Below are 25,962 nucleotides of genomic sequence, written 5' to 3' on the forward strand. Positions count from 1 at the left end.
GAGAATCGACTCGGAATCAAATCATCACCCCCGAGAAAACAAACCGACTTGTTGGGTGTCCAACGATTCACACCCTTAATGTCTCTGTTTTTGAGTGCAACATTCGGGTACTGACAGTAGAGTGCACAAAAAAAATTAAATAATCAATTCCCGTCCGAATCGCGATTCTTAGTCATCCCGATACTAAATCAATTTATTTTCAAAAATCAAATTCAAATATTTATATATTTTTTCCATTAAATTGAAAATCATGTTAAATCGAGAATCGACTCGGAATCAAATCATCACCCACGAGAAAACCAACCGACTTGTTACGTGCCCAAAGATTCACACCCTTAATGTCGATGTTTTTGAGTGCAACTTTCGGGTACTGACAGTAGGGTGCACAAAAAGAATTAAATAATCAATTCCCGTCCGAATCGCGATTCTTAGTCATCCCGATCCTAAATCAATTTATTTTCAAAAATCAAATTCGAATATTTATATATTTTTTCCATTAAATTGAAAATCATGTTAAATGGAGAATCGACTCGGAATCAAATCATCACCCACGAGAAAACGGACCGACTTGTTACGTGCCCAAAGATTCACACCCTTAATGTCGATGTTTTTGAGTGCAACATTCGGGTACTGACAGTAGGGTGCACACAAAAAATTTAATAATCAATTCCCGTCCGAATCGCGATTCTTAGTCATCCCGATCCTAAATCAATGTTATTTTCAAAAATCAAATTCAAATAATTTTTTTTTTCATTAAATTGAAAATCATGTTAAATCGAGAATCGACTCGGAATCAAATCATCACCCACGAGAAAACAAACCGACTTGTTGGGTGTCCAATGATTCACACCCTTAATGTCTATGTTTTTGAGTGCAACATTCGGGTACTGACAGTAGTGTGCACAAAAATAAATAAATAATCAATTCCCGTCCGAATCGCGATTCCTAGTCATCCCGATCCTAAATCAATTTATTTTCAAAAATCAAATTCAAATATTTATATATTTTTTCCATTAAATTGAAAATCATGTTAAATCAAGAATCGACTCGGAATCAAATCATCACCCACGAGAAAACAAACCGACTTGTTGGGTGTCCAATGATTCACACCCTTAATGTCTATGTTTTTGAGTGCAACATTCGGGTACTGACAGTAGTGTGCACAAAAATAAATAAATAATCAATTCCCGTCCGAATCGCGATTCCTAGTCATCCCGATCCGAAATCAATTTATTTTCAAAAATCAAATTCAAATATTTATATATTTTTTTCCATTAAATTGAAAATCATGTTAAATGGAGAATCGACTCGGAATCAAATCATCACCCACGAGAAAACGGACCGACTTGTTACGTGCCCAAAGATTCACACCCTTAATGTCGATGTTTTTGAGTGCAACATCTTGTGCACAAAAAAAATTAAATATTCCCATCAGAATCGCGATTCTTATTAATCTCGATCCTAAATCAATTTGTTATTGTGAAAAATCTCATTCAAAAAAAGAAAATAATCCAAATATGTGTTAAATTGAGACCAGAATCTAAATTGGAACATTACTCCAGGAATCGGATCGAATCGTTAGAGGCCCAAAAATTCCCACCTCCGAGTCGCTGATCCACATCATGATGTCCACGGTCTTTCCTGGTGCAGGTTGTCTGTGTGGTTCTGCCGAGTCCGCAGTGAGGAGGGAAACCGGCAAAGTGTTTGTAGCAAAGTCTGAACACGTCCGAGTGGGAGCAGCAGCCGTTCAGAAAATACTCAGACGTGTTCATGATGGAGCGGCATTTGAAATGTGGTTCTGGAACACGGACTGGTACTCACCATTATGGTCCGCTGTACGCCCCGGGACCTCCACCAGAGATACATGCAAGTCCTGACTGCAGACACGCACACACACACACACTTGTTCATTTTCCGAAATTGCCAAAGCTAGAAAAGGCATCTTGTTTGGCTGGAACAATGCCCGGCGTTCCCACGCCGTTCATCCCGCCCATCATGGCGGGAGCAGACACGCCCATATTCATGCTCATGTTCATTCCCATCATGCCGGCGTTAACCGGAAACGTGCCCATTCCGACGGGCACGTGACCGGCCAGAGGTCCGACGGGGGTCACCTGCGGCGGCGAGCTGAGGTTGAGTCCCCCAAAGTTCTGGGCCATCAGGGCGACGGGAGGCGCTCCTGCAAAGACGCACAACGGGATGGGAGGAGTCGCCACTCTGCCGGAGGCCTAGAAGCTAGCAGCTGGTTGCCTAGCAACACCCGGGACACGTTACCTTGTGGCTGGAGGATGTTGTTGAGCGTGGCCTGGGACTTTGCGGGAGGGTGGCTGGATGATAAGAAGTCCAGGCTGATGTTGACCGACGGGTCGGACCAGGTGGACCCCAATGACCCCGGACCCGCCATCCCGACCTGCTGCTTAAGCCCGGCGGGCAGCTGCTGACACACGAGACCTCCCAAACTCTGAGGGGAAACACGTTGAAGTTTCATACCTGCCAACTTTTTAAATCAGAAAAACCTAGTAGCCAGGGTCCAGGGGCCGCAGGCCCCCGTAGGTCCAGGACAAAGTCCTGGTGGGGGGTTCAGGCTTCGCCCCCCGACGCAAAATGATTATTAGCATTCAGACAGGTTAAAATGTTGCTAAAACCATCACTTTTCTATCAGTCACAGTGACTTTTCAAAACAAAAATATTACAGCAAAAATCATATGGGTTGATTGACATGTTTATTCTGTAAGCTAACTTCAATAGTTTGAAATTATTTTGACAGTTAATGCCAGTTATCCTGTCAACCTTTCACAAGACTTCAATTTGTTCATTGAAAGTATAAACAGTATAAACACTTTTTACAGTAAACAAATGGTAAAACAGTACTAAACAATTCCTTAAAAAAAAAATTGGTGTCATTATTAACTTTCTGTCCAAGCTTGTATAATCTACTGCCTTGTTCAATTGTAAAAAATATTCTGTGCCTAAAATTCACATTTCTATCACAATTATCATACTGTAAACATGGTAAGTTAAAAGTTAAAGTAAAAAGTTAAAGTACCAATGATTGTCACACACACACTAGGTGTGGCGAAATTATTCTCTGCATTTGACCCATCACCCTTGATCACCCCCTGGGAGGTGAGGGGAGCAGCAGTGGGCAGCAGCGGTGGCTGCGCCCGGGAATCATTTTGGTGATTTAACCCCCAATTCCAACCCTTGATGCTGAGTGCCAAGCAGGGAGGTAATGGGTCCCATTTTTATAGTCTTTGGTATGACTCGGCCGGGATTTGAACTCCCAACCTACCGATCTCAGGACGGACAATAGTCCTGTCAATAGCATGGAATTACAATTCAAATGTAGTTTTTTTGCAAGCCTTTCAAAAGAATTCAAAATATGAAAAATTAATGAAAATTAATTCAAGCCATCAGACACTTGAAAAGTGGCACATCACATCTCTAATGTAATCATTTGAACTTTTCAACAGAAATAGCACTGCAAAAATATTAAGGACATACTTCTGTATTTTGGTAGTTATGCTGTCAACATTTAACAAGATTTCTACAACTTGGACTTGAAAGCATAAATAGTATAAACACTTTTAACAGTATAACAGTACTAAACAATTCCAATAGATAACATTGGTGTCATTACCTTTTTGTGGCTAAAATCCGAAAAACGTTGAAAGTTTTCCACTTGTATCGCTAGCAACGGCATTAGACTTGTGTTTTTTTTTTTTGTCCCAACGTGGTCTTTTACATCGCTAATTCCTCCGTGTCCGATCGAAAAATCTTGTCTGCACAAGGTGCAATTCGCGTAGTTTTCACCCTTTTTGGAACGGATAATTATTCCCGGATAGGCTTTTGAATATTCTTCACGGAATGACTGCAGTTTTCTTTTCGGTTTAAGACTCGTTTGCGATTTTTCTCCGGCTGATTCCATGATCGTTCGCTCGTTTGGAAACAATGGCAACAGGTGCCTCGTGCTTGGCAGCGGTGCTATAAATAGCCTCGCGCATTTAAAAATTTTTTTTTTTTTTAATTAATGAAAAAACGTATTTTTTATCACTGCAACCGTAACCCAGAATAGGTTGATGAAAACCGTACTAATTACGGGAAAACCGGAGTAGTTGGCAGGTATGAAGTTTTACAGCATAGAACAGGCGTGTCTAAACTTTTTCCACCAATGGCCGCATTTTGTAAAGTCAAAGTATGCAGGGGCCATTAGATATTTTTTAATTTTGTAAAAAAAAATAAAAAAAAATGCTATATATATTTAAAGAAAACTGTTTATCAGCTCTGTGTTATAGGTGACCAAGTACCGTATATTATTATTAATTGGAACATTTCAGCTTTTTCTCATTCCTGTAATATTCCATTTTCCTTTTATTACATATAAATATTTTTATCATATTTATCATTTTCTCTCTTGCTGCATCATGCTGTATGCTCATTTTGATTGTTTTTTTTAACTAGGGATATCCGATAATGGCTTTTTTTGCCGATATCCGATATTCCGATATTGTCCAACTCTTAATTACCGATACCGATATCAACCGATACCGATATATACAGTCGTGGAATTAACACATTATTATGCCTAATTTGGACAACCAGGTATGGTGAAGATAAGGTCCTTTTTTTTTTTAAATTAATAAAATAAAATAAGATAAATAAATTAAAAACATTTTCTTGAGTAAAAAAGAAAGTAAAACAATATAAAAACAGTTACATATAAACTCGTAATTAATGAAAATGGGTAAAATTAAGTGTTAAAGGTTAGTAATATTAGTGGACCAGCAGCACGCACAATCATGTGTGCTTACGGACTGTATCCCTTGCAGACTGTATTGATATATATTGATATATAATGTAGGAACCAGAATATTAATAACAGAAAGAAACAACCCTTTTGTGTGAATGAGTGTGAATGGGGGAGGGAGTTTTTTTGGGTTGGTGCACTAATTGTAAGTGTATCTTGTGTTTTTTATGTTGATTTAATAATTTAAAAAAACCTAAAATAAACAAACTGATACCGATAATAAAAAAACCGATACCGATAATTTCCGATATTACATTTTAAAGCATTTATCGGCCGATAATATCGGCCTGCCGATATTATCGGACATCTCTAATTTTAACCATGTGAAGCACTCTCTCTGTGAGAAGTATAATACAAATAAAAATTTACTTTATTTACATTCAGATCTTTTGCTCTTTTTTTTTTTTTTTTACATTTTTACTGTTATTTTTCCCCCGAAAATATGCTGCGGGCCCCTACTGTCAAATAAAATAATAATAATAGCAATAAAAATAATAGTACAATTTTGTCTGTCCAAAAATATTAATGTTCAGTTACACATTTAACAGTGTTTATTATTGTTGTAATTTTTCAAACTAATTAACATACTTTTAACATAATAGTATTATTTATATTTTTTAATTAACTAAACTTTGTTTACATTTTCTATCAATTTAATTTTAATTTTGAAAGCTTCTAATATTTTAGATTAGAGGTGTCTGAACCTATTTCCACCATATTGAAAAGTCGAAGTATGTTGGGGCCATTTTTATATTTTTTATTTTGTAAAAAAAAAATATATATATATATACAGTATATATTTAAAGACAAAACTGAGCATCCACTCTGTTATAGGTATTTTAGTATATATATATATATATATATATACATACATACATATATACATATATATATGTGTATATGTATATATATATATATATATATATATAGATATATAGATATATATACATACATATATATATATTATATTAGTATATTATTATTAATTGGAACATTTCAGCTTTTTCTCATTCCTGTAATATTCCATTTTCCTTTTATTACATATAAATATTATCATATTTATCATTTTCTCTCTTGTTGCATCATGCTGTATGCTCGTTTTGATTGTGGCGTTTATATTTTAACCATGTGAAGCACTCTCTCTGTGAGAAGTATAATACAAATAAAAATTTACTTCATTTATATTCAGAACTTTTGCTCTTTTTTTTTCTTCTTTTTTTTTTTACATTTTTACTGTTATTTTCCCCCCGAAAATATGCTGCGGGCCCCTACTGTCAAATAAAATAATAATAATAGCAATAAAAATAATAGTACAATTTTGTCTGTCCAAAAATATTAATGTTCAGTTACACATTTAAAAGTGTTTATTATTGTTGTAATTGTTCAAACTAATTAACATACTGTTAACATAATAGTATTATTTATATTTTTTAATTAACTAAACTTTGTTTACATTTTCTATCAATTTAATTTGAATTTTGAAAGCTTCTAATATTTTAGATTAGAGGTGTCTGAACCTATTTCCACCATATTGAAAAGTCGAAGTATGTTGGGGCCATTTTTACATTTTTTATTTTGTAAAAAAAAAATATATATATATATACAGTATATATTTAAAGACAAAACTGAGCATCCACTCTGTTATAGGTATTTTAGTATGTATATATATATATATATATATACCGGTATATATATATATATATATATATATATATATACATACATATATATATATATATACATACACACATATATATATATGTGTATGTGTATATATATATATATATATAGATATATATATATATACATACATAGATACATACATATATATATATATTATATTAGTATATTATTATTAATTGGAACATTTCAGCTTTTTCTCATTCCTGTAATATTCCATTTTCCTTTTACTACATATAAATATTGTTATCATATTTATCATTTTCTCTCTTGTTGCATCATGCTGTATGCTCGTTTTGATTGTGGCGTTTATATTTTAACCATGTGAAGCACTTTCTCTGTGAGAAGTATAATACAAATAAAAATTTACTTTATTTATATTCAGAACTTTTGCTTTTTTTTTTTTTTTTTTTACATTTTTACTGTTATTTTTCCCCCGGAAATATGCTGCGGGCCCCTACTGTCAAATAAAATAATAATAATAGCAATAAAAATAATAGTACAATTTTGTCTGTCCAAAAATATTAATGTTCAGTTACACATTTAACAGTGTTTATTATTGTTGTAATTTTTCAAACTAATTAACATACTTTTAACATAATAGTATTATTTATATTTTTTAATTAACTAAACTTTGTTTACATTTTCTATCAATTTAATTTTAATTTTGAAAGCTTCTAATATTTTAGATTAGAGGTGTCTGAACCTATTTCCACCAAGAGCCGCATGTTGAAAAGTCGAAGTATGTTGGGGCCATTTTTATATTTTTTATTTTGTAAAAAAAAAAGAAGTTATATATACAGTATATATTTAAAGACAAAACTGAGCATCCACTCTGTTATAGGTATTTTAGTATATGTGTATATATATATATATATATATATATATATATATATATATATATATATATATATATATATATACATACATACATACATACATACATACATACATACATATATATATATATATATATATATATATATATATATATATATATATATATATATACATACATACATACATACATACATATATATATATATACATACATACATACATACATACATATATATATATATATATATATATATATATATATATACATACATACATATATATATTATATTAGTATATTATTATTAATTGGAACATTTCAGCTTTTTCTCATTCCTGTAATATTCCATTTTCCTTTTATTACATATAAATATTTTTATCATATTTATCATTTTCTCTCTTGTTGCATCATGCTGTATGCTCGTTTTGATTGTGGCGTTTATATTTTAACCATGTGAAGCACTCTCTCTGTGAGAAGTATAATACAAATAAAAATTTACTTTATTTTCAGATCTTTTGCTCTTTTTTTTTTTTTTTTTACATTTTTACTGTTATTTTTCCCCCGAAAATATGCTGCGGGCCCCTACTGTCAAATAAAATAATAATAATAGCAATAAAAATAATAGTACAATTTTGTCTGTCCAAAAACATTAATGTTCAGTTACACATTTAACAGTGTTTATTATTGTTGTAATTTTTCAAACTAATTAACATACTGTTAACATAATAGTATTATTTATATTTTTTAATTAATTAAACTTTGCTTACATTTTTAATCAATTTAATTTAAATTTTGAAAGCTTCTATTTTAGATTAGAGGTGTCTGAACCTATTTCCACCAAGAGCCGCATATTGAAAAGTCGAAGTATGTTGGGGCCATTTTTATATTTTTTATTTTGTAAAAAAAAAAAGAAGTTATATATACAGTATATATTTAAAGACAAAACTGAGCATCCACTCTGTTATAGGTATATTAGTATATATATATATATATATATATATATATATATATATATATATATATATATATATACATATACATACATACATACATATATATACATACGGTACATATATATATTATATTAGTATATTATTATTAATTGGAACATTTGATCTTTTTCTCATTCCTGTAATATTCCATTTTTATAGTTTTATTTGCAATGTCTCTGTTGTGAGGCACTTTGCGAGCTCGCTTTGTGAGAAAAGCAATATAAATAAAATTGACTTTACCTACATTTAGAATTTTTGCTCTTTTTCAAGGGGTCCATTTAGATAATAAAACAAATAAAGAACCTATAAACAGATATAAATATTTAAAGACAACTTAGTGTTGTAAGTGACTAAGTGTAATATTATTAGTTTGAAAATGTTAGCTTTTTGTCGTTATATTCCTACTTTTTTATCTTTTTCCTTACATAGTCACCAAATGGCCCCCGGGACGCACTTTGGACACCTACCGGCATAGAAGTTCAAACACGAGAGGACTCACCTGCTGGGAGCGAGAGAGCGGCATGGTCGACATAGCAACAGATGCCCCGCCCACAGAGAAGGTCAAACTCTGAGAGGCGCTCAGCGCGGCGTTGCTCAGCGGCGGGTTGACTCCGCCCATCAGGTCAAAGAGCTCAGCCGAGGGAGGGACAGGGGCAGGGCTGGAGCCAGGTGCCGACTGGATGCTGCCAAACAGGTTGGATACCGGCTGGGAGGAGGCGGAGCTTGATGAAGGCGGGGGGTTGGAGAAGGCGCTCCAGTCTCCAAATTCAGCGTTACCATTGGCCGGCGCCGCAGCTAGTCACGTGACAGGCGTCAGGAGTTTGTGAAAAGTTACGTTAAAGAATCGTACGAGTCAAGAAAAGTCTTTACTGGCCGACGCTGCTGGCGACGAGAAGTCGGCGAAGGCGTCGATGAGGTCGGAGCTTCCACCTGGCGACGCGTGCACACGGTCACACACTTTGCTAGAAGACACTCTCTTTCTGTTGTTACCTGCTGCAGAGCCCTGATTGGACGACGGATCGATGACCAGCAGGTCGGCCAGACCGCCGCCGGGCGACTTCCTCGCAGATGACTTGAGGAAGGACCAGAGAGAGGGCGGGGTTAAAGGCGACTGAGGGGAAGGGAAAAGAGCGAGCGTGCGGCGAGTACCTCTTCCTCAGAGCTCCTGTCTCCGGTGTAGTGGGCGGCCGCGCCAAGGTCCAAAGTCTTGGTGCCGGTGCCGCCGCTGCGCTTGCGTGTGGTAGTTGTGGTGGTCTCCGTGGCCTGCGTGATCTGGATGCTCTTGGTCGTCACCGTCTCCTCCTCGTCTTTAAACTCCAGGGCGTCCTGGCGACCGTTTCTGGACGCCCTGTCCTCCTCGTTGTCGCTACGGCAACCACAGGAAGCGACATGTAGGACTCGGCGCCGGAAGGAGCCGCGCGGGAGAAATGCGCTTACCTGATCCTGTCGGGGGACTCGTCTCGCTCCTTCTTGCGGAACTTGCTGAGCGTGTCGTCGATGGTGCTGCCGATCTTCTCGCTGATCTCGCCCAGCTTCTCGCTGAAGGGGAACGCCGCCCGGCTCTTGTCCCAGTCCTCGTCCCACTTGCTGCGCTCCGGCTCCGTGGCTGTGGGGAGGGGGACACACACGAGGAGACGTGATGAGGCGGCGATGCACTGCAAAAACTGAAATCTAAGATTAAATATCTCAAATAAGGGTGATATTTGCTTATTTTCTGTCTGATAAGATAATTCTTCTCACTAAGCAGATTTTATGTTAGAGTGTTTTACTTGTTTTAAGGGTTATGGTCCTAAATGATCTCAGTAAGATGTTACAGCTTGTAGCTGATATTTGATGACCTATATTGAGTAAAACATGCTTGAAACTAGAATATCAACTGTTGCAAAGTTGTGTCATTAACACTCACAAGTATAAAACTGCTTTTTTAAAGTAATCATTTCTTACTTCAAGCATGAAAAAAAAATCATGATGCCGAGTGCATATTACAGTGTTTCCCACAGGACAGGCATCTATTTGTGGTGGTGTGGTCGGGGGGCGGGGGGTGACGGCGGCAGCGGTGATGACCAAGAAGAACGCGGAGTTGGAATATAAGTACAACACTTTATGTACATATTTAGCTCATTAAAATTACCGCCAGGAAGGCGAGAAACACTTTATTTCAACAGACTCTGGCGCCGTACCTGTCGTCAAAACTCCAAAGACCGAATGCACAGTTGCGCTAACAAAATAAGAGTCTCAGAAAGCTGGCGTGCACAAGCTAGCAAGCTACGGAGTTTGCCGACAATGTATTTCTTGTAAAGTGTATACAAAGGAGTACAGAAGCTGGACAAATAAGATGCCAAAAACCAACCACCTTCTTGTGGTATTGGACAGAAAGGATGACTTTTTTTCTCCTCCATTCGAAAATGCGGATGTTATCAGCACCACTGTCTGATTCCAATCAATGCAAGTCATCAGAATCAGGTAATACACCAACTTATATTCTTGTCTTCATGAAAGAAAGGAATCTATATGTGTTAAACATGCTTGTATTATCTTTAAACACCTTTAACTTGTTAACAATATTAACTATATGTGTTAAACATGCTTGTATTATCTTTAAACACCTTTAACTTGTTAACAATATTAACTATATGTGTTAAACATGCTTGTATTGTCATTAAACACCTTTAACTTGTAAACAATATTAACTATATGTATTAAACATACTTGTATTATCATTAAACACCTTTAATTTATTAACAATGTGTTAAACATGCTTGTATTATCTTTAAACACCTTTAACTTGTTAACAATATTAACTATATGTATTAAACATACTTGTATTATCATTAAACACCTTTAATTTATTAACAATATTAACTATATGTGTTAAACATGCTTGCATTATCATTAAACACCTTTAACTTGTTAACAAAAACATATATTTCATAAATAAGTAAATATAAATTATATATATGAATGAGGTAGATCCCCACGACTTGATCAATTGAAAAGTAGCTCGCCTGCAGAAAAAGTGTGAGCACCCCTGAGTTACACCCATCTGAACAGGTCAGCCACCTGTTTAAAGCCTAATCACAGTTGAAATCTTGAAATGAAGGGCCTTTAATGGCCAAAACATTAACCTGGACAACATTTTAACAGCTGGTTGGCTCAGATTTTATTCTTTTCATTGCATTCACATGCTGCAGTGGACAGTGGACAATTTAGCTTCATTATTAATGCAGTATCTGAAGCACCGTCTCCACGTGTGTTTATTGACAACAGGGTTATAACCTGGACACGTTAGCTCGTCGGTATTGTAACACGTGACGTGACAACAGCGGCGGTGTTAATGAAGCAGCGTCAGGCTGCTCACCGTCAGTGAAACGCTCGGTGAAATCGCGGATTAACGTTGAATATATGAGCGATGCAGCTATAACTTATCTACCTACAACCTATATTACCCTCGTATTTTGATCCGGTCGGTCCATTCTTTTACTCCGCCGTCTTCTTCTTCTGGCCCACCAGGTGAATTAAGTGCTATTGGCGGAGTTACAATGCATAGTAGGCTACCGCCACCTACTGCACCGGAGTTGTAACTACAAGGTACATTCACAGACAGAGTCCCATTGCTTTTATGAGCGGTCGAGCGAGTCAAAAGCCGAAAAATCCTTTTGTGGCGGACGTAATTCTTTCGTGGCGGGCCGCCACAAATAAATGAATGTGTGGGAAACACTGTATTATTATGTCAAGACAGTGGCAATAGCATTTACTTAATTTAAGAATATTTTTCAACATATTGAGCAAAAAGGTCTCCTTTTTTTTTCTACCAAGAAAAGTGCACTTGTTATTAGTGAGAATTAGGGCTGCAACAACTAATCGATTAAATCGATTATAAAAATAGTTGGCGATTAATTTAGTCATCGATTTGTTGGATCTATGCTATTCTAAGTTAATTATTATTTGCAAAAAAAAAAAAAAGTTTATGAGTTTGAACATCAAATATCTTGTCTTTGTAGTGCATTCAATTGAATATGGGAGGCAATTTTTTTTTTTTTTATAAACCTTTATTCATAAACTGCAACATGTACAAACAGCTGAGAAACAATAATCAAAATAAGTATGGTGCCAGTATGCTGTTTTTTCCCCCCAATAAAATACTGTAAAGGATAGAAATGTAGTTTGTCTCTTTTATCCGATTATTAATCGATTAATCGAAGTAATAATAGACAGATTAATCGATTATCAAATTAATCGTTAGTTGCAGCCCTAGTGAGAATATACTTATTTTAAAGGTATTTTGGGGTTCATTGAGGTTAGCTAAATTTACTTGTTTTGGGAAGTCTTGACAAGCCGAATTTTCTTTTTCTATTGGCAGATCATTTTGCTTAGATTTTAAACTTAAGTTTTTAAAATCCTTTTATTTGTTTTTAAATGTCTAAACAACCTCGCGCCAACTTATCTCTCCGACCTCCTTCAGCCTTACTGCCCCACCCGATCCTTAAGATCAGCCGATCAGCTGCTGTTGACGGTCCCTGACAGAAGGCTGAAGCTTAGAGGTGACAGAGCTTTCGCCGTTGCTGCTCCCAAGCTCTGGAACGACCTACCTCTGAGAGTTAGACACGCCTCCTCTCTTCCTGTTTTTATATCTCTCTTAAAAACATACTTTTATTCCGTGGCTTTTAACACTGAGTCAGGCCCGGCCCTAACCAATCTGGCGCCCTAGGCAAGATTTTAGGTGGCACCCCCCCACATCGGCAGTGAAGTGTATATACTCACAAGAAACCGAATAGCTTTGTCTTTGACCTTTTTTTTACTTAAAGAAAGCAAATTAACAATCAGAATAGTTAACAAGATTTTAAAAAAATATGAATAAATAAATGAATGCAAAAAATAAAAAATGAATATATGAAATACAATATTTTTTACATACATATTGCTTAATTAACATTAATGATGTGCACTTTAACAACTAGGCTTACAACTATACCTAATATATAAAGGGGTGGAAAAGTGACTATTACCTGCAGGGCAAACATTAGCTAACCAGAAGGCAATAACAATGTAAACAAAAAACACCTGCTTAAAAGATCTAATACAAATGTCCCTGAGGAATGTAAGGTGGGAGTACTGTAATTACCTAACGTTACATTATTATTTTCCATAACAATTTAGCCCCCTCCACAATATTAACCCGACGTTAAAACAGAACTAGCTATTTATTGATTAGCAATTGCCGAATCATGTAACATTAGCTTAATGCTAAAAAGCCAGGTTACTAGCACATTCTGTAACAGACAAATAATTTCATGTAGGCTAACGTTACCTACCTGCTACCTCTGTCTTTTTCTCGTTTCTCCTCCTCTTCTTTTCTCTTTTTTCTTCCCTGGGCACCTGACAGTTTTCGCCGTTTTGACATCTTGTGTTGATTTTTTGATGTGGTGACGTCCAAAAAGAGTCATGATACGGGAAGGGAGGGGGCGCACCGTGCGAAGGGGGGGCGGGGGTGGGGGGGCGTTATGTTGTAACAAATAATATTTCTGTTATATAGGCTTTACTTTGCATTTTAATTAACGTGGGATTATTTTTTGTATTTAGAAATAATAGTACCAACTTTTTTTTTCTTTTTTCTCCAAGATTTGTGGCACTGGCGTGGCGCCCCCTGATGGACGGCGCCCTTAGCATTTGCCTATACGGCCTATGCCACGGGCCGGCCCTGCACTGAGTGATATCCATCCTGCAATGGCGCCCCATAATACACCTGCTGTGAACCTGTTTTTATGTTTTTATTTATTCTATTTTATTTATTTATTTTTTATCGTGTTCTGTTTGTGTTGTGTTTGCTCGGTACTCGTTTTATCTTTTAACCTGCCCATTGTACATCACCTTGGCTACCCCTGTGGTAAATTTTAAATGTGCTTTATAAATAAAGTTGATTTGATTTGATTTGATAGTTCAAATAAAATACCCCTAATTTTTCTTTTTTTTTTCTTGGTTTTGAACACTGACTTTTTGCAGTGTGGGTGATGGAGGAGACGCACACTCACAGTTCTTGAAGCTTCCTCCTCCTCCCATGCTGTCGCAGGACACACCGATGTATTTGTCCTTGTTCTTCTTGGCCTTTTTCCGCTCCTCCCGGAGTCGGTCGTCATCCTGGACGAACTCCACCATCTCCTTCACCTTCTGCCGCACGTTGATGCCTTGGTCTTTACCGCTCTCGTCTGTGCACAGTTTGGAGTGAGCGGTTTCTTGCCAGCGTTCGCTCCCGAAGCTGGCCGAGACTCACCAAGGAAGTGGTAGTTCTCCAAAGATCTCAGGTCGTAGATGTGTTCTCTCGCGCTGGTCACCACTCTCTCGGACCCGTTCCTGATCAGGTAGGCCAGCAGCAGCAACGCCTGGCACGTCACAACAGAGCAAAAAGGTCCCCGTCATCCAGCTACCGGATCTCATCGGGCGGTGTTCCTAATGAAATGGCCGCACCTTGTAGACGCGCCTCCAGTTCTTCTTGTTGTCTTTCAGCATCCTCGTCCACAGCATGTTCATCACCTCGGGGAACTGCTCGTACATGAAGGTGGATCTGCTCACATTCAGGTGACATGGACACTTTTTTTTAACGTATCATCATTTGTGAAGTTGCAGCGCAAGTGTGTTAGTGTCTGTGTGTGTTTTCACGAGGGTTGTCCCAAAACTAGAGATTAGAGATGCGCGGTTTGCGGACACAACCGTGGAGTCCGCGGATTATCCGCGGGTCGGGCGGTTGAAATAAAAAATGTTTTGATTTTATCCGCGGGTCGGGCGGTTGAAATAAAAAAAAAATTAGATTGTATCCGCGGGTCGGGTCGGGCGGTTGAATTAAAAAAAATTAGATTTTAAATAGATTCAGGCGGGTGGCAGTTAAACCAATTCGGAAATATATATACATAGTTAAATGTTGTTACCCACATACGAAAAACGAGCAGGCACCTGCAGCATGCCACAACAGAAGAAGAAGAAAAAAAAAGAGATGGCAACGCCGGCAGCAAACGTGGTACGCAACAAACTAAAAAAGGGAATACTAAAGACCAGGGGAAAAAAAGGCCAGAAAAGTTCAGCGTGGACTCGTTTTTATGAGGTTGTAAATCAGGATGATAGTAATGCTGGCTACGTGATTTGCAAGAGCTGCGACGCTGTTTGTCTACGACAGTCACAAAACCGGGACGTCTAACATGGTGCATCACATTTGTGCAAAACCCCAAACCTCCACAAACACCCTGAGCATGAGCAGTTTCGTCCGCCGTGATCCCAGAAGAGTGCCACAGGATGTTAAAACAAGATAGAACGCAGCTGCCTGCAGCAGTTTGAGTGGCGCGAGCGCGCTTGGAGGTGCGCTCAGCGCGGCTCCCAGATGATTGCGCACTGGTGTGCGTCTGGGCCGTGACAGCGTGGCACGCATTGAATGTCTCTGCTGCATTGGATCAGTCTCCTTTCTTTAACAGGTAAAAGCTTTATAACCTCACTAATGCCTTGCATCATCTATATTAGATACAGTCAAGAAAATAAGTATTTGAACACCCTGCTATTTTGCAAGTTCTCCCACTTCGAAATCATGGAGGGGTCTGAAATTTTGACGGTAGGTGCATGTCCACTGTATGAGAGATAACCTAAAAAGAAAAATTCAGAAATCACAATCTATGATTTTTTAACAATTTATTCGTGTGATACAGCTGAAAATAAGTATTTGAACACCTGTCTATCAGCTAGAATTCTGACCCTCAAAGACCTGTTAGTCCGCCTTTAAAAGTCCTCCTCCACTCCACTGTATTGTCCTGAATCAGATGAATCTGTGTGAGGTCGTTAGCTGCATAAAGACACCAGTCCACCCCATACAATCAGTAAGACCCAAACATTCAGCATGGCTAAGAGCAAAGAGCTGTCCAAAGACACCAGAGACAAAATTGTACAACTCCACAAGGATGGAAAGGGCTACGGAGAAATTGCCAAGCAGCTTGGTGAAAAAAGGTCCACTGTTGGAGCAATCATTAGAAAATGGAAGAAGCTAAACATGACGGTCAATCTCAATCGGAGTGGAGCCCCATGCAAGATATCACCTCGTGGGGTCTCAATGATGCTAAGAAAGGTGAGGAATCAGCCCAGGACTACACGGCAGGACTTGGTCAATGACCTGAAAAGAGCTGGGACCACTGTTTCCATGGTCACTGTTGGTAATACACTAAGACGTCATGCTTTGAAATCATGCATGGCACGGAAGGTTCCCCTGCTTAAACCAGCACATGTTAAGGCCTGTCTTAAGTTTGACAATGACCATTTGGATGATCCAGAGGAGTCATGGGAGAAAGTTTTGTGGACAGATGAGACCAAAATTGACCTTTTTGGTCATAATTCCACTATGCGTGTTTGGAGGAAGAAGAATGATGCGTACCATCCCAAGAACACCATCCCTACTGGGAAGCATGGGGGTGGTAGCATCATGCTTTGGGGGTGTTTTTCTGCTCATGGGACAGGACGACTGAACTGTATTAAGGAGAGGATGACTGCAGCCATGTATTGTGAGATTTTGGCCAAAAACCTCCTTCCCTCAGTCAGATCATTAAAGATGAGTCGTGGCTGGATCTTCCAACATGACAATGACCCAAAGCACACAGCCAGGAAAACCAAGAAGTGGCTTCGTAAGAACCATATCAAGGTTCTGGAGTGGCCTAGCCAGTCTCCAGACCTACATCCAATTGAAAATCTTTGGAGGGAGCTGAAAGTCTGTGTTACTCAGCGACAGCCCAGAAACCTGACTGATCTAGAGAAGATCTGTGTGGAGGAGTGGGCCAAAATCCCTCCTGCAGTCTGTGCAAACCTGGTGAAGAACTACAGGAAACGTTTGACCTCTGTAATTGCAAACAAAGGCTACTCTACCAAATATTAATGTTGGTGTTCAAATACTTATTTTCAGCTGTATCACACAAATAAATTGTTAACAAATCATAGATTGTGATTTCCGTATCTTTCTTTTTAGGTTATCTCTCATACAGTGGACATGCACCTACCATGGAAATTTCAGACCCCTCCATGATTTCTAAGTGGGAGAACTTGCAAAATAGCAGGGTGTTCAAATACTTATTTTCTTGACTGTATATAACAACGGGCGGTTGGCGGGCGGGTGCGGTTTTGATTAAATGTTAGTTCGGGTGGATGGCGGATGGTTGACGACTTTTGTGATGCGGTTGCGGATGAAATAATTGCCTATCCGCGCATCTCTACTAGAGATGTTATCGGCCGATAAATGCAATAAAATGTAATATCGGAAATTATCGGTATCGATTTCAAAAAGTAAAATTAATGACTTTTTTAAAACGCAGCTGTACATATCCGGTAAAACGCGGACGTTGCGTCTCCCAGTCAGCAGCCCCTCCCCTCTCCCCTCTCCCACACACAACACAGGAGTTGCAGCACAACTGCAGCATGAGAGGTTTACTGGCGACTAGGGATGATGTTTGATAAGAAATTATCGAGTTCGAGCCCATTATCGAATCCTCTTATCGAACCGATTCCTTATCGATTCTCTTATCGAGTCCAGATAGGTAGTTGTATATGGAAAAAAGACCACAATATTTGGTTTAACAAAAGCTCACTTTTATTATATAAGAAAAAAATAAAATCTAATAAATAAATAAATATTGACTGTTACCCCCCTAAAAAAATAAAATAAAATAAATAAATATTGACTGTTGTTACCCAAAGTATATTAAGTGGGATTTTTCAGAAAAACAAATATATACAGTAACACAAAAACAACCTGTCTCTGTGATCACTATAGGTGTACAAATAAATCAGTCCCTTGGGCACAAAACTTAAAATAATACAGCTCTCCAAAAAGTGCACTTCTGCTGCTATTTGACATAACTGTTTGTTATGATGCTTTGACATTTTTGCACTTTATTTCTTTATTGAAAGAAAATTCTATGAAGAGAAAAGTTGTTTGCAAATGTGGTTACAATGCTAAAAAAATGAAAAGTTAAAGCTAAAAAAATAAATACACTTTATTGAGTTAACATTATTTCTTTATAGAGGGAAAGATGTGATGTTATGAGCTAGGAATATAACAACTACACTACCCAGCATGCAACGGGAGTGACGAGCATGCGCGGTAGCCCCGAAAAGTGCTAAGAATGAGGTTATGAGCACGCTGTGAAAGTAAACGTCAAGAACTCAGCCAACACGCCTAGTCTGCATTATTTATAATTAGACAGACAACACATATACAGTGTGATTTTGTTATGTTTACAAGGAAAGAAAAACAAAAGTTAAAAAGGGGAGATCTCATATATGTATGTGCTGCGGTTGCTTTAAGAACGTTGCGACAGCTGCCGTAAAGGAGGTGCGTTGCTAGCCTGGTTGCTATGTTTCCGGTTGGTCGTAAAAGTGTTCATCATGTGTTTGTACCCTGCTCAAATCTCTCAGTAAAGTTATTCATTGGATTATACCTTTTGTTTTGAACTTTATTACACCTTGGAGCGCTTTGTCCGGTCCATTGTCTTTCCTGCTTTCCCTATCTGCGCCTAATGACTGAGCTACGAGCTACGTGACGTCATTTATTGTGATGTCTCACGGGGCATTTCTGGCCGGGACGGGATTCGTTCCCAGGGATTCGAATAAAGAACCAACTCTTTTTCTTTACTATAGTGGTCTCGATAACGGGTACCGGTTCTCAAAAAGGGATTCGAGTCCGAGGACTCTGTTCTTTTCTTATCAAACAACCGGTTTCGAGTATCATCCCTACTGGCGACTCTTGATGACCTCATCAAACCGCCGCGAGCGCAGCATAACAACAACAAGAGTGTGTTGTTGCCGGTGCTGTAGCCGTGGCTAACAAGCGAGCTCCCTCGGTGACTGAATAACGACACCATGTCTATGGTTTGGGATAGGGCTGGGCGATATATCGATATACTCGATATATCGCGGGTTTGTCTCTGTGCGATATAGAAAATGACTATATCGTGATATTCGAGTATGCGTTCTCACGCAGTTGCTTTTAGCTGCTGGCATTACACTGCAGGCTTTTCTCACTGTTTCCTGTCTCTCCCTCTCACAGACAGCAAGCGCACCTTCTTACATATGTCACATACTGACGCGCGTGCAACGTCAAACGCTCTCGCGGAGCAGAGAGGTAGCAGCTTGGGTAACGTTAGCTGTGATGCTGGCGAAGAGGTGCGAGTGGTAAAACGAGAGAAAGAAGGTGTGAATCTGGTAACAAATGAAAGAAGAAATCATTCCCAATAAAAACGCACGGGGTCCATCGTCTGGCGGTGGTTTGGATTCAAGCGCGAAGATGTTGAACAAGTATGCGGCAAAACCGTCAGCAACTTAGCAGCACTGCTAATTTGTAGCATCATTTCAAAAGTCACCCGCTAGAGAATGAAGAGTGCTTGAAACTGCATGTCAACATCTCCGTTCGGTGCCACACCAACAAAATGCAGGAGCAACAAGTACTGACCCAATTGAGCCTGGCGTCTTCCATTTCCACATCAACACCGTATGAAAAAAATAGTCAACAACAGAAGGAGATAACGTCCGCAGGAACCTACCACATAGCGAAGGACATACGCTATTTGACTTCCTATTATGCAGCTCATTTTTATTTGACACTTATTGAAATATCTTGTGTGACATCATGCACAAAAGTGCACTTTATTTGTTTTAAAATATTGTAGTGGCGTTCTGTACAAAAAGTACCCTTTATTTTAGTGTTGTTTTGATATGTCATTTTGGTGACATCATTCACAAAAGTTAATCTGAGGCTGAGTTGACTTGAAACTGTTTAATGTTGCACTTTTTACATGTCGAAGACAAGTTTTGTCAATTTATTTAATCTGAGCAACAACTTGAGGCAGTTTAATGTTGATTAACGTGGACCCCGACTTAAACAAGTTGAAAAACTTATTCAGGTGTTACCATTTAGTGGTCAATTGTACGGAATATGTACTGTACTGTGCAATCTACTAATAAAAGTCTCAATCAATCAATCAAAAAAAGCACTTTATATGTAGAAAGGTTTTGTTAAGAAACCATTCTGAGCCTTATCTTATTTAGTTTTTATTTTATATATGTTGACCACATTAACCCTGGCAATGGACCCTGTGTGTATATGTATTAGGGCTGCGAATCTTTGGGTGTCCACGATTCGATTCAATATCGATTCTTGGGGTCACGATTCGATTCAAAATCGATTTTTTTCTGATACAACTCGATTCAAAAACGAGATTTTCCCGATTCAAAAGGATTCTCTATTCATTCAATACATAGGATTTCAGCAGGATCTACCCCAGTCTGCTGACATGCAAGCAGAGTAGTAGATTTTTGTAAAAATAAAACAATGTTTTATCAACGGATTGCAATAATGTCAATTTGTTTTAACTATTAAATTAACCAAAAATATGACTTATTTTATCTTTGTGAAAATATTGGACACAGTGTGTTGTCAAGCTTATAAGATGCGATGCAAGTGTAAGCCACTGTGACACTATTGTTCTTTTTTTTTTATATTTTTTTTTTATAAATGTCTTATGATAATGTCAATGAGGGATTTTTAATCACTGCTATGTTGAAATTGTAACTAATATTGATACTGTTGTTGATAATATTAATTTTTGTTTCACTTCTTTTGGTTTGTTCTGTGTCGTGTTTGTGTCTCCTCTCAATTGCTCTGTTTATTGCTGTTCTGGGTGTTGCTGGGCCGGGCATACTTGCCAACCCTCCCGGATTTTCGGGGAGACTCCCGAAATTCAGCGCCTCTCCCGAAAACCTCCAGGGACAAATTTTCTCCTGAAAATCTCCCGAAATTCAGGCGGACTCAGGTCCTCCACAATATAAAAAAGCGTACCTGCCCAATCACGTTATAACTATAGAATGATGGAGGGCGAGTTCTTGGTTTCTTATGTGGGTTTATTGTTAGGCAGTTTCATTAACGTCCTCCCAGCGTGGCAACAACACACAACAACAGCTGTCACTTTTTTGTATACCGTAAAGCAGTTCGTCTGCCGTAAACAGCAATGTTGTGACACTCTTAAACAGGACAATACTGCCATCTAGTGCATTTGATGAAAGCACTTTTGTGCGTGCCACACATCAATGCATCATCAGAGAGGGTGTTCAGCATGTTTCAAAAAATAGTGACAGAGAATAGAACAAGGATGGACAATTCAACCCTTAACTCAACAATGAGTAGATGAGTGTTATGTGTGTGGAAATGTGTAAATAAATGAACACTGAAATTCAAGTATTTATTTTATATGTATATATATATATATTATATATATATATACAATAAAATATATATATATATGTATATAATAAAATAAATGTATATATATATATATATATATATATATAGCTAGAATTCACTGAACATCAAGTACCGGTATTTATTTTATATATATATATATATATATATATATATATATATATGAAATACTTGACTTGGTGAATTCTAGCTGTAAATATACTCCTCCCCTTTTAGCCACGCCCCCAACCACGCCCCCGTCCCACCCCCACCTCCCGAAATCGGAGGTCTCAAGGTTGGCAAGTATGGGGTGTTTGGTTTTGGAATTGGATTGCATTGTTATGGTATTGCTGTGTATTGTTTTGTTGGATTTGGAATTGGATTGCATTGTTATGGTATTGCTGTGTATTGTTTTGTTGGATTGATTAATTAAAAATAAATAAATAAATAGATTTTTTAAAAATGAGAATCGATTCTGAATCGCACAACGTGAGAATCACGATTCGAAATCGAATCGATTTTTTCCCACACCCCTGATATGTATGTTATGCCATTGTTTACAAATTTGGTAAATAAATAACCAAAAAATGTATATTAGAATCAGCACCTCCAAGTCCGAGTCCATGGTTCTCGCCCGGAAAAGGGTGTAGTGCCATCTCCGGGTTGGGGAGGAGATCTTTCCCCAAGTGGAGGAGTTCAAGTACCTCGTAGTCTTGTTCACGAGTGAGGGAAGAGTGGATCGTGAGATCGACAGGCGGATCGGTGCGGCGTCTTCAGTAATGCGGACGCTGTATCGATCCGTTGTGGTGAAGAAGGAGCTGAGCCGGAAGGCAAAGCTCTCAAATTACCGGTCGATCTACGTTCCCATCCTCACCTATGGTCATGAGCTTTGGGTTATGACCGAAAGGACAAGATCACGGGTACAAGCGGCCCAAATGAGTTTCCTCCGCCGGGTGGCGGGGCTCTCCCTTAGAGATAGGGTGAGAAGCTCTGCCATCCGGGAGGGGCTCAAAGTAAAGCCGCTGCTCCTCCACATCGAGAGGAGCCAGATGAGGTGGTTCGAGCATCTGGTCAGGATGCCACCCGAACGCCTCCCTTAGGCAGAGGTGGGTAGAGTAGCCAGAAATTGTACTCAAGTAAGAGTACTGTTACTTTAGAGATTTATTACTCAAGTAAAAGTAAGGAGTAGTCACCCAAATATTTACTTGAGTAAAAGTAAAAAGTATGTTGTGAAAAAACTACTCAAGTACTGAGTAACTGATGAGTAACATACACACTCATATAATATATATATATATATACATTTATATGTATTTATTTTGCTGTTTTTGTTTACATGTTAAAGGTGTTTTAATGAATATACATGCATGTTTAACACATATAGATTCCTTTCTTTCATGAAGACAAGAATATAAGTTGGTGTATTACCTGATTCTGATGACTTGCGTTGATTGTAATCAGACAGTAGTGATGATAACGTCCACGTTTTCAAATGGAGGAGAAGAAAAGTTCCTCCTTTCTGTCTAATACCACATGAAAGTGGTGGGTTTTTGGCATCTTATTTGTCCAGCTTCCATATTCGTTTTTATACACTTTACAAGAAATATATTGGCGGCAAACTCCGTAGCTTGCTAGCTTGTTTGCGCTGGCTTTCGGAGACTCTTGTTTTGAAAGCGCAGGCGCGATGGAGCGGCACTTTTATTGTGAAGACAGGAACGTCCTCATGTGCGATCAGTCTTTAGGCTTTTGACAGGATGCACGGTTGAAATAAATAAGTATATTTTTTCCTTCACACTTTTGATTGATTGATTGGAACTTTTATTAGTAGATTGCACAGTACAGTTCACATTCCGTACAATTGACCACTAAATGGCAACACCCCAATAAGTTTTTCAACTTGTTTAAGTCAGGTCATGTGACCACCTGGCTCTGTTTGATTGGTCCAAAGTCACCAGTGACTGCATCTGATTGGTGGAACGAAGTGAAACGTCACCAGTAAGGCAGACACTTTGAAGGTCTGTCTGACAGACCAAAACAAACAAAGCGTGCATTAACAGATCGATAAAAATTAGTAGCGAGTAGCGAGCTGAATGTAGATAAAAGTAGCGGAGTAAAAGTAGCGGAGTAAAAGTAGCGTTCCTTCTCTATAAATATACTTAAGTAAAAGTAAAAGTATGTTGCATTAAAACTACTCTTAGAAGTACAATTTATCCCAAAAGTTACTCAAGTAGATGTAACGGAGTAAATGTAGCGCGTTACTACCCACATCTGCCCTTAGGGCACGTCCGACCGGTAGGAGGCCGCGGGGAAGACCCAGGACACGTTGGGAAGACTATGTCTCCCGGCTGGCCTGGGAACGCCTCGGGGTCCCACAGGAAGAGCTGGACGAAGTGGCTGGGGAGAGGGAAGTCTGGGCTTCCCTGCTTAGGCTGCTGCCCCCGCGACCCGACCTCGGATAAGCGGAAGAGGATGGATGGATGGATGGATGTTTTGTTGTTTTCTTACCGTACCGAAAATGAACCGAACCGTGACCTCTAAACCGAGGTACGTATCGAACCGAAATTTTAGTGTACCGTTACACCCCTAATACATCGTGTATCGTGACATGGCCTAAAAATATTGAGATATTAATAAAAGACCATATCGCCCAGCCCTAGTTGGAACCCAATAATCATATGTACATCGTTTCGATTAAGACATTTGCTTCTCTGTCGAAACTTTTCCATTTAGGAACCACGTTCAAGAGCCAACAAAGTTCGTAAACGGACCGCACGCACCTGGCTATGTCTCCCATCAGCTGACCAGAAGGTCCCCAGGGGTCGTCATTGGTGGCCTCTCTCACCTTGGACTCGATATCAGAGTAGTTCATCACCACATTGGTGCTGGTGGTGCACACACACACATAAACACAATTAAATGTCTGCAAGGGAAGCAATTTAAACGCACATGCCTGCACGCACACTTCATCCACATTGTTATATTAGTGTTCTCTGCAAGGAATGTGTTACAGATGAGCCTGCTAAAGTCCTGTTGGTTTTGTTTGCTAACTATAAGCTCTTTTGTGTGATGGGGGGGAAGAGAGGGCCTTGTTTGGAGCGTCAGGGATTAGTGAGGACATTGTGGAGAACACGCAAAAATGCACACTTTGTGAATGTTCGCATGTTTCCACACATATTTCCATGCATGCCCTGCGGGCGCAAACATGGGCGTGATGCTGCAGATAACGGTTTTATGCTATGCTATGCTATGCTAAGCTATGCTAGCACCGTTAGCTTAGACTAAAAAGGACAAAAAGCATTTCAAGCCAGCTAAGCCACATTATATGGCACTAGTATGCGACATTGTGACATTTGAATCATTAAAAGACTCGCTGTTCACCAAGAAGCGGCACGTTTTACAGCAAGGTTGTAATAATTAAAAAAAGAGCTAAGCAGCATGCTAACGGCGGCTATGACGTCACGCAGCAACCTCGCCGGTTAGCTTAGCATAGCTCAGCCTCGACTACTCACGCTTTGTCCACCAGCTCTCGAACTTTCCACATGTTTAGCATCTTCTCCTCATGGAAGCTCCACGATGCGTCCGCCCGCACACGCACACACGCTCGCCAGCAACCGTCCCAGCTTTTTCCCCCCCACCACCACCACCACGGCCCAGTTGCTACGGGAACGTCAACGTGACGTCACCGCGACGTATGCACGTGCCCGTCTCAGCCTCTCGCGTGGTACGAAACCCCAAACCAGTGAAGTTGGCACGTTGTGTAATTCGTAAATAAAAACAGAATACAATCCATCCGTTTTTCTACCGCTTGTCCCTTTTTGGGGGTCGCGAATCCCGTCCCGACCAGAAATGCCCCGTGAGACATCACAAGAAATGACGTCACGTAGCTCAGTCATTAGGCGCAGATAGGGAAAGCAGGAAAAACAATGGACCGGGAAAAAGCGCTCCAAGGTGTAATAAAGTTCAAAACAAAACAATCATTTGCAAATCTTTTTCAACTTATATTCATACTTGCCAACCTTGAGACCTCCGATTTCGGGAGGTGGGGGGTGGGGGCGTGGTCGGGGGTGGGGCGGGGGGGCGTGGTTAATATATATATATATATATATATATATATATATATATATATATATATATATATATATATATATATATAAGAAATACTTGACTTTCAGTGAATTCTAGCTATATATATATATATATATATATATATATATATATATATATATATATATATATAAGAAATACTTGACTTTCAGTGAATTCTAGCTATATATATATATATATATATATATATATAAGAAATACTTGACTTTCAGTGAATTCTAGCTATATATATATATATATATATATATATATATATATATAAGAAATACTTGACTTTCAGTGAATTCTAGCT

The 25,962-nt window shown here is 38.6% G+C and overlaps 1 protein-coding gene across 2 annotated transcripts; it reads right to left on the reverse strand.

The window, feature by feature from the left end:
- LOC133607894 (clathrin interactor 1-like) lies at positions 1–25,257 on the reverse strand. 2 transcript variants are annotated; one of them, XM_061962948.1, is made up of 12 exons: positions 25,076–25,257; positions 24,344–24,448; positions 14,780–14,876; positions 14,586–14,694; positions 14,347–14,520; positions 9,755–9,923; positions 9,467–9,683; positions 9,308–9,389; positions 9,188–9,247; positions 8,817–9,112; positions 2,275–2,461; positions 1–2,179 (listed from the first exon to the last, which is right to left on the reverse strand). In XM_061962948.1, the coding sequence occupies exons 1-12, from the start codon at positions 25,114–25,116 to the stop codon at positions 1,908–1,910; spliced, it is 1,809 nt and encodes a 602-aa protein (XP_061818932.1). In that variant the 5' UTR covers positions 25,117–25,257; the 3' UTR covers positions 1–1,907. The 2 variants fall into 2 exon arrangements, with proteins under 2 accessions (XP_061818932.1, XP_061818931.1); XM_061962947.1 differs by having other exon boundaries at positions 9,188–9,389.
- Between the last annotated feature and the right edge of the window lie 705 nt (positions 25,258–25,962).

This window comes from Nerophis lumbriciformis, linkage group LG09 (genome assembly GCF_033978685.3).
Source record: "Nerophis lumbriciformis linkage group LG09, RoL_Nlum_v2.1, whole genome shotgun sequence".
Classification (NCBI taxonomy): Eukaryota; Metazoa; Chordata; class Actinopteri; order Syngnathiformes; family Syngnathidae; genus Nerophis; species Nerophis lumbriciformis.

Excerpts from the sequence above, each read along its gene's own strand:
- LOC133607894 (XM_061962947.1), bottom strand. The coding sequence starts at position 25,116 with ATGCTAAACATGTGGAAAGTTCGAGAGCTGGTGGACAAAGC. Across the intron at positions 9,924-14,346 it reads AGGAGGAAGCTTCAAGAACT|CCACGGAGCCGGAGCGCAGC; the intron begins GTGAGTGTGCGT and ends CCCTCCCCACAG. Across the intron at positions 2,180-2,274 it reads CAACATCCTCCAGCCACAAG|GAGCGCCTCCCGTCGCCCTG; the intron begins GTAACGTGTCCC and ends GCGTCTTTGCAG.